At 35.7% G+C, this 16,231-nt stretch overlaps 1 protein-coding gene across 2 annotated transcripts in view; it reads left to right on the top strand.

The window, feature by feature from the left end:
* Positions 1-16,231, top strand: part of MLLT3 (MLLT3 super elongation complex subunit) — a 284,616-nt gene that overhangs the window by 169,265 nt on the left and 99,120 nt on the right. For both annotated transcript variants that reach the window (XM_003260377.3, XM_003260378.3), the window contains exons 3-4: positions 112-194; positions 8,681-8,824. In XM_003260377.3, the coding sequence (XP_003260425.1) occupies positions 112-194; positions 8,681-8,824 (227 nt within the window). The remainder of the gene's footprint in view (positions 1-111; positions 195-8,680; positions 8,825-16,231) is intronic.

Genomic DNA, 16,231 nt, shown 5'->3' with positions numbered 1-16,231 from the left:
GCTATGAAAATTGGGTGTGATCTAGATGGTAGAATGGGATTTTTTTTTAAAAGAAGAATGTCTTTTTGTCTATTATTCTCATCTTACCTATTTTCTTTTTTAATGTTGCAGTGTGCAAAGATCCACCTTACAAAGTAGAAGAATCTGGGTATGCTGGTTTCATTTTGCCAATTGAGGTTTATTTTAAAAACAAGGTATGTAATCTTTACCCATTAATCTTTCAGTAGAAGATCCACCATTAGCCAAATGATGTTTAAAATAATTTTGACTCATAAGCACTTCTGTCACTAGATGATTTTAAAATAAAAGTTAAATTTGTCTTCTAGGAATTTTGGCTATCATTACCCTTAATTATCAAGGAAGTGGCTAGAAGAAGATAATTTTAATTATATGAAGTCAGATTATGTGAAATTCATTAAGTGTTCCTTTAAAGAGAGGAGTGATTATCATTTTGGAAAAGATAAATATGTTTGTAAAATAGAAAAGAAGAATTATAGTTTTTCAGTAAAATGCTTCTTTTCTCATTTTCATATCTGTAGAATTTTTTTGAGGCTTGCAAAGAATAATCTCATTTTATCTTTGGCTGATACCCACACCATACATGTATATAGTTATTTCAACTTCAGATATATGGATTTTACTGGATTTAAAAGTTTTCAGGCCAGGCACGGTGGCTCACACCTGTAATCCCAGCACTTTGGGAGGCTGAAGCGGGTGGATCACTTGAGGTCAGGAGTTCGAGACCAGCCTGGCCAACCTGGTGAAACCTCATCTCTACTAAAAATACAAAAATTAGCCGAGTATGGTGGTGGACGCCTGTAATTCCAGCTACATAGGAGGCTGAGGCAAGAGAATCACTTGAACCCGGGATGCGGAGATGGCAGTGAGCTGAGATCGCACCACTGCACTCCAGCCTGGGTGACAGAGTGAGGCTCCATCTCAAAAAAAAAAAAAAAAAAAAAAAAAAAAGTTTTTAGCAGTACATATGTGGCATAACACACAGACTGTATAATACCAGACAAATTGGTCAACCTCTGTGGGGCTTACTTTCCTTATTTATGAAATGAGGAGATAAGAGTACTTATCTCATAAGGTGGTTAGTAGGATTAGATAAAATAAACTTATGCAAAGTATTTAGAATAGTAACTTATAGATAAGCACTTCAAAATGCTAATTATTATATCATATTCCTTATTTTTCCTCCAGAGATATAATAATTTCTAAAATCTGCTGAAAAGTCAGGTAATTGGCTTTTTTTTCTTTTAAGGACCTGAGCAAATAGAATGTCATGTAATCCAAACCAGTGCTCAGTAAAACATGGTTCTTGGGATAGCATTAGCATTACCCTAAGAACAGGTTAGAAATGAGGTTCTCAAATTCTACCCAGATGTATCGAATCAGAATCTCTGGAGGCAGGGCCTAGGAATCTGCATATTTACTAGTACTTCTGATGCTCAGTAAGAGAACCACTGATAAGCCACTCTTTAATGTGCAATCCTTTCCACTGGAACAGTGTCACACTGGCCTTTTTAACTTATAGCAGTCTCAGTCCTCAATTCAGTAGTTAGAAAGTGTTAAAACCAGATTCGTGATCTAGGTCTTTCTCTCCATTGGCTATACTCCTAACTTCTGTGCCTTCTAGCAATAACTCTTTGCTAGAATGATGATTATCTTTCTTCGTGGTGATACCACTGAATCGTTCACATATTTGTCATCAAATCAAATTTGTTGAGATGTCTGCTCTTGTGATATGTCTTCATGTGATATGTCACATGATATATCTGCTCATGTGATATGCCTTCACATTGAAGTGCTCATTTTTCTCATTTCAAGTTCAATTTCCCTTAAGATAATGGTTTTTGGCTTTCTTTTATTTCTTCTGTTTTTCCTTCACCACCAATTTCTCCAATACTTGTTACTTGTTATTTTCTATAATAATCATCCTGGTAGATGTGAAGTATACCTCATTTTGGTTTTATATGCATTTCTTTGATGATTTATGAGTTTGAACATCTTTTCACTTGCTCATTGTTCATTTGTATATTTTTTTTGAGAAGTGACTGTTCATATCCTTTGCTCACTTTTCAGTGTATTTTTAATTTAAGTGGTATGTTTATGGGAAGGAATTTAGAGCCTGTCTCTATCTCCCATATTCCCCACTACCCTTTTAATATCTTAGAAGTTTAAGTGATGAAGATCATATGGTGCTTTTCTTCCCTCTTGTCACATCCTCATAGCCAGTGTTTTAATTTCATCTAGGGATTGGGCTACACCATAGGAAGAATCTAGCCCTTCAAGCCAGCAAAGTTCTTAACTCAAAGAAATTAAAGAATAGGTAATTATGATCTCTTATGAGAAGACCATAATTATAATGATGATATCACTGTCTTCCCACCAGCAAAGTTAGTTTGACGTTGCACTGACTTCAGTTTGGAAATAATGATGCAGTGAAGTGTCTTCTCTCTTTTCTTGTTTTTAACTCTTCTGGTCATTTGTACAAGCTGTGAGTTGAACAGAGGAATCTGTTTTATGAATTGCTCAGTTTCCTGCTTTACAAAAGTAACTGGAATTTCCCCATATGCCAAATTTAAGAAGAAAACAAGTAAAGGATGAAGGGGCAGCAAGTACCACTCCCTACCATACACGCATGCACACGCACCCGTGTGTGCGCGCACACACACACACACACACACACACTTCAGTCTTCTTGAAATTCATGGAACAGAGTAAAAGCAAGATATAATGAAGGCACATTGGGTAGTCATTATGACTGTAAGACATATATTCATTTTGTGAGGGATTTTATTTTCATAAAATATAAAGGAAGAAAGCAGCATATGAGATGAAAAACATCTCTTCCTTTGTGGCCATTATAAAATAGACACTTTTGGAACATTGTAGATTTTCTGTTTGGTATATAGATTAGCTTATTTCTATTTTCTAGTTTTAGGCTTTCTTTAAAATTTCATGCATGATAATGATTGCTGTTTTCACATGTGCACAATAATACATACATATTTCAGTGTTTGTAACGTAGAAAAGTAGGATACACCTAATTGGCCCTATGTAGAGATGTGGATTAATAAATGGTAATTAAGTAATCCATAGAATTCTGTACAGTACTTAATGTGGCAACATGAGTAAATCTCAAAAAATGATTACTTAAAAGTTGCAGAAATATACGTGCATGGTTATATCATTTGTGTATTTTTTAAAGAAGTTATTGAAATGAGTAATGGTGTTCTGGAGAGGTATGTATTTAGTATAAGAGCATATGTTGGAATGACAACGCAGGAACTTAAGGGCATTAGTTACTGGAGGAGAGAAATGAAGAAGCTTACATATATGAAGTTTGTTTTGTTTAGTTTTGTTTTGTTTTGATGGGGTTTCACTCTGTCACCCAGGCTGGAGTGCAGTGGCTCAATCTCAGCTCACTGCAACCTCCACTTCCTGAGATCCTTCTACCTCAGCTTCCCAAGTAGCTGGGACCACAGGCATGCACCACCACACCCAGCTAATTTTTGTAATTTTTGTAGAGACAGGGTTTCACCATGTTGCCCAGGATGATTTCGAGTTCCTGAGCTCAAGTGATCTGCCCACCTCTCCCTCCCAAAGTGCTAGGATTACAGGTGTGAGCCACCCCAACTGGCCAAATTTTATTTCTTTAAAGAAAAAGATAAAGCAAATCTCTGGAAGTGTTATCTGTTTAATCTCAGTAGAGGGCACATAGATATAGCATTTTAAGTACTTTTCTATATGTTAGTAATTTCTTAATTAAAAAAGGAATTATTGCTTTGCCACTTTTTTGTTTTCTTAGGATGTCTTAGAAACCAAATATTTGCTATAGTCTGATCTAGGTCTCTGAGCTAGATTTATTTGTTTCTTTATTTTTTCTAATTTAACTTGTAAGAGCACCTAATGTGAGATCTAGCTTCTTAACAAATTTTAAGTGTATTAAGTGTACAATACCTTATTGTTGACTATAGTGGCAATGTACAGCAGATCTCTAGAGCTTATTCATCTTACTTAACTGAAACTTAATGCCTATTGATTGACAATTCGTTTTCCTCTCCCCAGCCCATGGTAACCACCATTCCAGTCTCTGATTTTATGAATTTAAAATCTTATATGATATCTGTTTTAGATATCTCATGTAAGTGGACTCAGACAGTACTCGTCTTTCTGTGTCTGGCTTATTCCCCAAGGTCCAGCTGGATATATTTTTTATTTTTCATGTTACTGAAATGATCCATTGGTAAAAATTTAATAGGTCTAGGCTCTTGCTTCAGAGTGTTCATTTCTTTCTTTTGCATATTTATTATTTTATTTATCCCTGGAGTTTATTCTACTCTGTCTTGAAGAATAAACATCCATTATAGTAATGGCATATTAGTCCCTTCTCACATTGTTATTTTTACCCGAAACTGGGTAATTTATAAAGGAAATAGGTTTAATTGACTCACAATTCTGCATGACTGGGAAGGCCTCAAGAAACCTACAGTCGTAGCGGAAGGGGAAGCAAACACGTCCTTCTTCACAAGGCAGCAGGAGAGAAAAATGCAGAGCAAAGTGGGGAAAAGCCTCTTATAAAACCATCAGATCTTGTGAGAGCTCACTTCCTATCATGAGAACAGCATGAGGGAACACCCCCATAATCTAATTACCTCCCAAGACACATGGGGATTATGGGAACCACAATTCAAGATGAGATTTGGGTGGAGGTACAGCCAAACCATATCAAATGGTTTATGAAAAAGTGTTGTTCAGAGTTTTCATAGGAATGAGGGAAAGCAGAAAAAATAATTCCAGGTAATGATGGAAGAGTCTTAATTCTAGATATTAAAGATATCCTGTCCTTGGTCGCATCCCCATCCTGTGTTTTTCCTGCTTCTCTAATGAGCTCGTCTTCAGTTCTGCTCATTTATTTGAGCTGTCTGGGTCAAGAGGGGTGGTAGAGTGTCAGTACTTCTCTTGAGTTTGTATATGTTAATTCTGTCTTATTTTGTATTTGTGCTCAACAAAACAACCATCTTTGTGAGAATTGTGTGTTTCAGAAACTCTAAACCAACAGGGACACTGAAACATAATTGATTTATGTTTGAAAGAATCGCATGCTTCTCTCTTTCAATCTGATCTCAGAAAAGAGAGAATAAACGTCAAGGACTGAAGCTGCTGCACAGTGAGAGAGGGCAACTTGATATTGCCAAAAACAGGTTTCCACCTCTAGGAAATGTATTATTTATATATAGAGAGCAAGTACATGCTTTCTCATTTGAACTTTGAAGAAGAATGTTTTCTGAGGAGCATAGACTGACATAATGTCAATGTCTGCCTTCTAAGAGAAGATATTCAGTTGGCCAGAGGACAAGTTTATGAGTACTTTTTTCTTACTTAAAAAAAATCTTTAAAAAAAATCACACTCAGGATTCAGAGAGCCATTTTCTGTGGTGCTTACCGTTGGTTTTATTGAAAAGTGATGTTTTTTGTTCTGTTTTAGACTGTTGTAGACTGTAAAGTGATGTTGATATTACCTCATTCTTTTTATGCTGGTAATTAATGTGTATTCTTCAATATATTTTTCTCTTTAAGAAAGTATACAGGAGTATATATTTTCCTAGTAAAAGTATATGGAATAGAACTTAGGAATTTTAGTCCTTTGACTACATTTAATGATTGTTAACTATTTGGTACAGTCTTCCCAGATTTCCCTCCATGTATTTGCATAGATAAAATGTGTGTCAGCATAGAGATTGGCAGGGGCATGATTTAATATTTTTCTGTGACTTGCCTTTAATTCAGTTAGCAATATGCCTTTCAAAAAAAATCAGTATTTTTAAACACCTGAATGGTGTTATGTGATAATGATGAAGATCATTCTTAGTTTCTTGCTATTCTAAGCAATGCTACCATGAACATTTTATAGTATATTTTTGTACTTATATCTGAATATTTCTATGGAAGAGATTCTTAGAGGTAGAATTACTGGGTCAAACATCATATGTATTTGGTGTGTTGATAGATATTGCCAAGATGTCTACCAAAAAGGCTTTACCAGTTTATGCTCCCAGTTACATGGCAGAAAACTGCCCTCCTTTTAAAATTAATTCTAAAGTTACATCTTCTCTTTTATAACTTAGAGGATAGACAGATAAATAAAGTAATCATAACTAAATGTGATAATTACATTAATAGAGGAATGCTATGAGGGACGTCTAATTCAGATTATATTGGGAGAGTAAGAAAGACTTTCAGAGGAATTAATGCTTTAGCTGGGTCTTGACTAATGAGTTTGCATTAACTAGGCAATAGAGGGGAAGCTATGCTGGGAGGGAGGACATTTTAGGTGTGGGGAGCACTGCTTGAGAAGGGCCAAATGAATGAGTTAATGTGAAGTATTGGGGAACTGCAGATGCTTCAAAGTTGTGGAAAAACAGTATAGTAAGAGATCAAAAGAAATATAGGAAAGGTAGTAAGAGACTGCAATGGTTATTCCAAGGAAGTGGGATTTTATTGCAGAAAATGATGAACCATTAAAGACTTTTATGTCAGTGGAAAGCTGTAATCTGATTCTTGTGTTAGAAAGATCATTCTCTGGTCACTGTGGGAAGTAGAATGAGGTAAGTTCAAAATCAGGGAGGACATCAAATGAAGAATGGTGGTGGTCTAAGCTAGGACAATATGCCTTAGAGGAAAGGATAGGTAGATCTGAAAGTTCATAAGGATGAATACTAAATAGAACTTAGAGAAAATTTGACTGTAGTGAGTGAGGAAGAAGGAACAGTTGGGAATGATTTTTGTGTAATTTAACCTTGGCAAGCAGTTAGACTTGCTGTTTTCCAAGATAATAGAGGATGGGACAAAAGACACATATGAAGGTAATTTTAGTTTAGCATAATGCATAAATTGGATGGTGCCATAAGTCAACGTGTGGAACACGTGTATGTGGCAGTCAGTGAGAGCTGGGTTGGAGATACACTTAGGGGAGTCACTGTCACACAGGCGGAACTGACTCCTTGTGAATGGGTGTCATCTCCTTGGGAAACTTTGCAGAAAGGTAAAGGACATTTAAGGTCAGTGAAGAAAGAGAAGAAAGTCCTTGAAGAAGATTGAGAAGGAATAGCCAGTAAACTATGAGGAAAACCAGGAGAGAATGCCATCCTGATAAGAGAGAGAAAAAGTAGGTTTCATGTCAGATTGTAGTGGAAGTGAAGGGGTACTGAGGAAATGAGTAGAGATTATGATTTGGGAAGTTTGGGTGAGGAGGTGGAAACCATGAATTTTGAGTAGTTAATTCCTATGTTCTGACAGTTTCAGGTGCTAAGACCCTTGAGTAAAAAGAAATGGATTCAAATTATTTTGTTTCATCATGTATTAGTAATATAACAATAAAACAAGGCTCACATCTGCCTCAGAGAGAGCAGTGAGAATTAAATGAGATGTCATTATTATCTTGAGTCTGTATTTTCACCTTGCGTGGCTAAAGATCAGTGTGTAGAGAGGGATAAATGCTCAGTCAACTTAAGTAATGGCTTGAGAGTTGAACCTGGGTATCATGAAATTCTAATTATTGTGTTCTTTTGCATAGGATGCTATTTTGTCCTAGTTATTTATTCAGAAAAATTCCATTCTTATTAATCTCACAGATACTTACTGCATTTCTACTGTGTATAGGCATAAACTAGTTTTTGAGGGTACAATGATGGTTCAAACATTGATCGTACTTTCAACAATCTTCTGATCCAGCAGGGTAAATGGTGATAATAAGAAGGCAATTATTCTAAGACGTGGCAAGGGTAAGAGAAAGATGCACACAGAGTAGAGGAGAGGCGGTGGGGAGTTGGGAGTTAAGGGGAGGTTTTCCAAAAGTGAAATCTTGAGTTAGGAATGGTGAGAAGTTATCTAGGTAAAGCAGTAGGTAGAGAAATGGAGGTAGGCAGTGAAGGTGGTAATGCAAAGCTAGAATGAAACCAGAGGTAACCTATAACACAGTAGGTACTGGGAAGCAACCAGCAGTGGGATGTTGCTAGGCCATCAAATGGACAGAAGGGGAATGGTGGGATATGAAGCCAAGAGCCAGATTCTGAAGGCCCTTATGTGGCATTCAAGTGAGATTAGGATTTTTAGCTCAATGGCTATTGGAAGCTGTTGAAATTTTAACTAGGAAGTAAAAATGGCTAGATTTTTGTTTCATATAGATAATCTTAAGGCCTGAATGGAGGAGGAATTGAAGAGAATATATCCCAAAGTAGAGAGTTTATAGTAGTTTGGACCATGAGTAAAAGCCTAGTAGTAAGAGTTAGAGGGCTTGTTGAAGAAATGTTTATGGAGAAAATGGCAGCCTTTGATGGTGAGTGTAGTGGGGTAGGGAAGAGGAAGGAATGTGCTTGGTTTTTAGTTGGGTGGCTTTGTTGCTGGTATCCTGTCACCTGAAAGATCATGGGGAAGATGAGAAGTTTTTCTTGTTTTGTTTCCCCTAATACAAGAAACTAATTTGTCAGATATTTCTATTTTGTTTCACTGATGATTCCTTGATACTTTTTTTTCCCCAGTACTACTTTGACAGTTTAGCTGTTAGATGTCTTAGGTCTTTTCTATTTCTTATGAGGAGTAAATTTTTGCTTTTAAAATTTCACTTATGCCTCACTCTCTTTTTTCTTTCATAATTTTTGTTAACCTCCAGGAAGAACCTAGGAAAGTCCGCTTCGATTATGACTTATTCCTGCATCTTGAAGGCCATCCACCAGTGAATCACCTCCGCTGTGAAAAGCTAACTTTCAACAACCCCACAGAGGACTTTAGGAGAAAGTTGCTGAAGGCAGGAGGGGTAAGTGGCACTCTCTTGTGAAAAGCATTCCTATTAAAAATAAAAACAAAACAAACAAACAAAAACTAGTTCCTGATGTGTTAAAAAGTATAAGGTTTGGGGAGAGGTAAAAGAGATGATGTACCTTAATGGCTTACCTGTGGATTCATGTGTTGAGATGAACAGGTAGACAATAATATTTTAGATAGGCTTAAGTTTGAAATTACACTGTTTATTAAAACAGCCTTAAGATCTATGCAGCTCAAATTTAATTATGACAAAACCCCAAACAAACAAGCAATAAACTCTCATTTAAGAAAAGAATAATATTTGAACTGTGTTATATCAGTTATAGAAACTTTTGGGTTAAGTTGCAAGTCACATTAAAAATTATATAAAAAGAAATCCAAATTTTCTTGATCACAATTAATAAAAAAGGTCTCTTCACTCATATTACATGTTTGGGTCATTTAAATACACATTTTTGTTTGTTTGAATTTTATGTCGGTAAAAGATGGATTTTCCTTTTTAAAGTAATGGTAGCAAAAGTGTTGTAAACTTTTGCCCTTGTGATTTGACTAGTATGGGAAAGAAGTGGTACCTCTTGCAAACGTAAACATTTGGAATGTTTGCTTCTGAAGCTGGATCAGCTGTACAAACACTATTGATTGGTCAAAATCTATTTGGCAATGAGTGTCACTGGGATCATCAGCTCCTACTTCACATGAACTTATGTGTCATATTATGTGGGCACTTCACACCCCATCTATTTTGAAATGTGTTCTTTTCTCCAGGATCATCTTCACTTAGTTTCTCTGGAAGGTTTTTGTACAGTTTTCTATTTACAAAGTTATTTTCTATATGCATTTGTAGACCATAACCCATCAAGATGCCTTATATCACTGACAAACTCTACCTGAGGGCTTTGTAGGAAGGAGGTGGTTTTTTTGGGGCACAGTTTTCTTTATTGGATACATGAACAACCAGTTTGAGAACCTAAGAAAAGCTATTGTTCCTCTTATGAGAAAGTTGCCCATGTATATAATTGTGTGAATATTCTGGGTGATGTAGACCCCATTTTTTGAGTTCTGTTTTGCTAGGCTGCTGTCCTTTTATCTGAATTACGAATATGCATTTGAAGCATTGCAAGTACTTTTACCATGTTTCATTCCTGTCATATATATGTCAGTAGATTATGGTTTAAGTGGGTATTGAGCCAGCTTTGGAAATGAAATGCTACTTAGAGTATTCTATGGGAGAAATACAGCTTCATGAAGAAATGGGCTTTTGTAACACAACTTATTTTAAAATTAGGAACTTATTATAATTTTTTTAAAGAAGTTGTTTGGAAAAGTAACTCTGTTTTACTCCTTTTATAGTTATCAGGAGTATAGTGTTGATGCTATTTACCTATGGCTATGTCCTTAACAATCAACTGGTCCATTTTAAATCCTAGTCAACCTCATTTTTTTTTTTATGAATTTGGCATTTTACATTTCTGATTATCTCTCTTGGGTTGTGTAGTTGGGTGGGTAATTGGAGAGTGCAAATTATGTGACTTTAGTACATCATGCTTCTGATAAGGGTCATAGGAAAATGTAAATATGACACAAGAACTTTTTAAAGCAACCACTTAGTCCCAGAGAAGTCGAGGGTTGCCTGTGAGCTGGAAGAGAGGTTACAGTCAGTGATAATGCAGCAAAGTGCAGCACTGCATCCTGATAAGGTCTCTCGTTGATTTCTCATCCTGTGCTCTACTCAGCCTTTATCTCAGAATGATTCTTCTTGACTTCTAACCTTGCTTCTTTGTGTTTAAGTGCTGTTTGAAGCCAGCAGATATTTTCCTATTAGAATTAGATTATGTCTTGACAACTCTAAAATAATCAGTTGAAATGTGAACTATTCCATGCATGTGCTATTTGAAATATTACAAGTTACTTAAGGGACTAATCACAGTGAATTTTGTAGTAAAATAAACATTTAAAAATTCACTAAAAGTCATAGTAATTCCACAGATTCTGTCCATTTCATATGGGAAGATTAAAATAAACTATAGAAATGTAAAAAAAACATTAGACTAATAAACATCTTTTGGCTTACCTAGATTTTTGACTGCCTTATATTATTGATACCTGGCTTTAACCATTTGTCTTATCTTAGTATTAATGCAGCCTATCATGGTGTTACTAACTTATAAGCCATTCTGATTTCATGAGAAATGAGTTCACAATTGTGTCTTCAGATAAACTTATTACTATTATTATTTTTGGCCTGGGTTTTGTGGTGGGAGAGAGGATACTTTCCTCCTTATACCTAAAGATTATCTGTTGACATAGATGTATATATTCTACCTTAAAAGGAAAAAATAATTGAACCTCTCTTCTCATCTTTATATATAAGTTAAGACATGGGTGGATTAAACTTAGTGTTTGGCTATGGTTCCTCATCTTTTATTATTTTCTTTTAAACTAAAAGTACATAGAGCTATTAACAGTTGAGTGTTGCTTTTCAAGAGATCAGAAAGGTTGTTTTTAGAGCTGGCAGCATCTTGGAAAAAATGTTTTTCAGCTCTTAGAAGAAAATAATTCCAAAGAACTTTTTGCCAGAGAATCTTGAAAAACTGCAGATTTTTTCTACTTCATAATCTATAAGCCTATAACAACTTTTTTAGGAGAGGGGTCAATAACATTCTATTTTTTTCACTGGATTTTGTTTTTAATTTTAATGTCATACTATTTCCTAAATAGTCTCAAAACTCAGTGTATGTCCCTCTTGGAAGAAATATACCCTGTGTTTTTCTGTGACATAACTCCCTAATATTAAGTATATTCTTGTTATAAAAGAAGAAATATTGTGGGCAGGGCACATTTAGATCTAAACATTATTTTCTGAGACTGTTGAATACAGAGTGATTTATTTTATAGGACCCTGAAAGTAGTTTCCTCTAAATTAGACAGCTCATGGGAGCTTGCTGGGGAAATTGTGGATTTGGTTTAGGATCTAGCCCGTTGAACTTTTTTTTTTTTTAAATTGAGATAGAATCTCACTCTGTTGCCCAGGCTGGAGTGCGGTGGCTTGATTTTTGTACACTGCAGCCTTGACTTGCCGGGCTGAAGTGAATGTCCCACCTCAGCTTCCCAAATAGCTGTGCCTACAGATGCATGCCACCACATTTACTAACTAAAAAAAAAAAAAAATTGTAGAGACAGGGTCTTACTATGTTGCCTAGGCGGGTTGATTTTTATTTTTATTTTTTGAGATAGGGTCTTACTCTGTCACCGAGGCTGGAGTGCAGTGGTGCAGTCATGGCTCACTGCAGCCTCAACCTCCTGGGCTCAAGTGATCCTCCCACCTCAGCTTCCTGAGTAGCTGGGACTACAGGCACAGACTACTACACCTGACTAATTTTTGTATTTTTTGTAGAGACAGGGTTTTCCCATGTTGCCCAGGCTGATCTTGAACTCCTGAGCTGAAATGATCAGCCCCCCTAGGCCTCCTAAAGTACTCTAACTACAGGCATGAGTCACTGTGTCCAGCCCCTTGTAAGGCTTTAAGTAAGAAAAAGAGGGTAGGGGTTATGAAATGAGAAAGAACAACTTGAGAACTTATTTTTAAAATTATTATTCATATTTATTGTATAAATTTTTGTATATTATTATATTAAGGGAGGATATTTCCTTTGAGATCTTTATTCTTTGATTGGTAGAGGGAAGAGAGCAGTGAGGAGTAAACTTTTGAGGGCAAGAACAAACATAATATGTCTTTTAATTTTAAGCAAAAGGACCAAATGTACTCTATGGAGAAGCACCTCTCTATTTGCTGAGATATTTCTATGTATTTCCCATTTTTAAAGAATAAACTGATCACTTTTGGATCAGTGAATCTCAAATTGTGCTCATTAGGATATTAAGATTAAAAGGCTTATGATCACGACAGATAATTTTCTGTCTATTCACTTATCACTTTTTAGTAGTTGGAATTCAGTCATACTGAAAACATTGCAGAAGAGTTTGACATCTATTACTATAAGACAGATGAAAGAAGATGAGCTTTTCTTTGGGGTGTTGGCAAAGTAAACATATACTGTATATTAGATATTATATATTGGGGAACTACAATTTATTATTCTACTAACTTGTCTTTCTGAATTTCTGGTTGGAAAGAAGTGTGATACAATTGGAAAAGTTTTAAAGTCAGGCTGGTTTAGATAAAACCTTTATCATCTTCAAGCTGGGTAACCCTGGGAAAAACCATTGCATCTTTTTGTATCTCAGTTTATTAGCTGTGAAACGGATATGGCAGTGTTTTCCTCATAGGGAACATGTAACCATGGTGTATGGCACATAGTAGATACCCAGTACCTTAGTTCTTTTCCCCTCAATTACTAGTTTAGAATATCAACAGATGCTTAACCATCTTTATATCAGGCACTTAAAGGTATGGTGAAAAAGATTTGCTATTTAGTGTAAGCTACTCAACATTTATTCACAGGAAAACATGTTTAGCACCAAGTTAGTGTCACCAGCACATTGATAGATCTGTGTTGTGTTTAAAGATTAGCCCGGGGTTTCTTTCTTCAAGGTGTTGACACTTTGTTTGTATTTTGCTTGTATAAAGTGCCTGTTTGTATTTTGCTTGCGTAAAGGGCTTGGAATATTATTCTGTAAGATGTAACTTTTCATTAGAAAAATGGATTCTTACCATTGTTCTTCTGAATTTTTAGCAGATTAAAGGCTTCTCAAGGCTATGTGTTTCCTTAGAAGAGTTCACATATATGTCCAGCAAGGTAGTTGGATCCTTGTGCTTCTACGAAGAAAGCACAGAATAGGCAAGCATCTTTGGAAAATCAAGTTTATTTTACAGTTTCTTTTTTTTTTTGGCCTGGAAACCCAAATGGCCTGCTTTGGTTCTGTTGTTTTTTATGGGATGGTGGTAGGGTGTTGGGTGTTTGTCTGTTCCTGCTGTCTTTCTTTCTTCCTTCTCTCCCTCTTTCCTTTTCTCCCTCCTTCCTTCCTTCCTTTCCTCAATTAAACAGGGCAAAGTCTAAACATGTTGTTCAGTCCTATTTCTGAATCACTGGCAAGCAGTTAATTTTGAGGACTGAAAATTAAAAACTAACCACAGCAGTTGTTAAAACTAGGGTTTCTATAGGCAGAAATCCAATTCTGTTCAGACACCACCTGTTTCAGTAGGACATTTCAGACGCCCATTTGGCAAGATTTGCTGGAGAAGACATGGGGAACATGCTTCCAGTCTGTATTAAATCTGCAGCATAATGCAGTCCTGTTTCTGAGAGTGACAGTTACATTTATATATGATCTGTTTTCGCAAGGAATAAATTGGAATCTTTCTGAAATGCTGCTTATTGTCAAGTGAAATTCAGGTCCACAGTGGAACTCCAACGAGGGGTTTTGCTTATTAAAGGGCCAAAAGGATCTTAGGATAAGGAGCTTTCACTAATGCAGCTGTGTCAAGCCATCTGAACACAGCATTTTATTACAAGGATTTGGAATGAATCTTGTGTAGGGTGGTTTAGTGTTTCCTTTGTAGGGGAGTTCAGAACACTTCTAATTTCTCAACTGTATGGATCACATTCTCTTCTCTTCAAATTTTAATTTTTTTGAATAGGTAAATATACACACAGTGCAGCATGACATACAGTAAGTTTTCCTCTAGGACACCAGTAATACTGTAGTAAATAAACTCATACATAGTTCTTTGTGCACATGGATATGTCTGTAGGATAAATTCCTTAGAGTAGAATTGTGGGTCCAAGGCAAAGTGAAATTTAAATTTTGGTAGACATGTACACATTTCCTGCCAAAGAGGTTATACTACTCTATGCCTGCACCAAATAGTATGTGAGTGCCTGTTTCTCCACAGGATGATTTATTAAACTACCCTCTCCCCCAATCTGATGGATGAAAAATGGCATCTCATTTGTAATTCACATTTCTCTCATGAGTGATGGTGAGCAACTTTTCATATGCTTAAAAAGCCATTTTCATTTCCTTTCAAAGACCACATTTTAATGTATTTTAAATTGGAAATATTCTAAGTGTTTCGGTTTCAACTTAAATTTATGGGTACTCTTCCCACATACTTACATTTGGAAAGGTTACAAAAAGATACGGAAGCCTCTTTAACCAAGGTCTGTGTTTTCAGGCTTTCTTCGATGTGTAACAAATTATGTTCTTAGGAACTGATTTGTCAAGACGTTGGCTTCTAAAAATATAAGTGGCTTTTGTGGCAAACTCATCTAGACAGTGCCTAGAGATGGATAGCTGGCTGCTTATTTTAAAAATGACTCAAAGAAAATAATACAGAGAAGATTATTTTAGTGGCTGTCACTGGACAGCTTCATTGGATTTTTGAATATTTGTTTTGGAATAAGTACCTTTTTGATTATTTTCTGATATATATAATTCTGTAATTGTCTACTTCAAACGATAAAAGAATGCTGCTGCTTTTTTACTGGCACTGATAAAAGGTGGTTTATTTAAATAAATGTAAGACGAAGCAGGCTGCTTCATTTATGTGGTTATTTCTTAGAAGCTAATTTTCTGTCATATTTGGCATTTTCTCCTTCTTTCTATAACCTTGTCAGCCACCTCCCCCCACAAACTCTGGAAAATTAAGTTATGAAAGTGGGACATACATAAAAATGTTAAATAGAAAGTCAAAATTGTGAGCCTTAATTCCAAATGTAATGTCAATCTCATAAATTATTTCAGGAAAAGCATGGTCGTGATAGTATGAAGTTATTTATGTCACTCAACCTATTTAGTGGTTTTATGATTTAATGTCTTCTTAAAGTCACACACATTGATTGCAGGGCAGTTACAGACTTTTGAAAATATGTACCAGAAAAATCTGTGTGATAAAACAACTTTCGTGTCTTCATTTGTTCCTTCCTTCCCAACTACCTGTTTACCTTTTAAGTGACGAGGAAAGAAACAGGAGCAAACTTTCCACTCTGCTGAAAGCTCAAATGTCATTACTGCATAAACTGAGCAAAGACTGAAAGAAAAACAGAGGAGAGAGGAAGAGGTTCCTAGAATGTGTGCTAAGAAAAGTTGTTTTGAGTGTTTAGTTGTCAGTATTGGAAGGTGTGCCCCATTTCTTTCTGCAGACCTCCCCGAAGTAGCGGTTTAGCTGACTGTGTGTATGAAACTCTTATAATATAGTAACCTTAATTTAGTTTTGAAAGGAAATGCTGTGATATCTTAAAGTTGTCACTTAATCCTGCTACTACCTCCTGTTCCCAAATGCACAAAAAGCCAAGAAAATAAGAAATGAACAGAAAAGGAAAAATATGAAAGGATGTGAATGTTGGAGAAATTTCAGGTTAAGAAATAATTGTTTCTCTGTTTAAATACAAAAATATTTCAGTTGAAAACTGTTGATTCTGTTTCTCTATTTCGTCTT

Source organism: Nomascus leucogenys, chromosome 1a, assembly GCF_006542625.1.
Source record: "Nomascus leucogenys isolate Asia chromosome 1a, Asia_NLE_v1, whole genome shotgun sequence".
In the NCBI taxonomy this organism is placed as follows: domain Eukaryota; kingdom Metazoa; phylum Chordata; class Mammalia; order Primates; family Hylobatidae; genus Nomascus; species Nomascus leucogenys.
The sequence above is the reverse complement of the archived record's forward strand: the minus strand, read 5'-3'. Positions and strand labels throughout refer to the sequence as shown.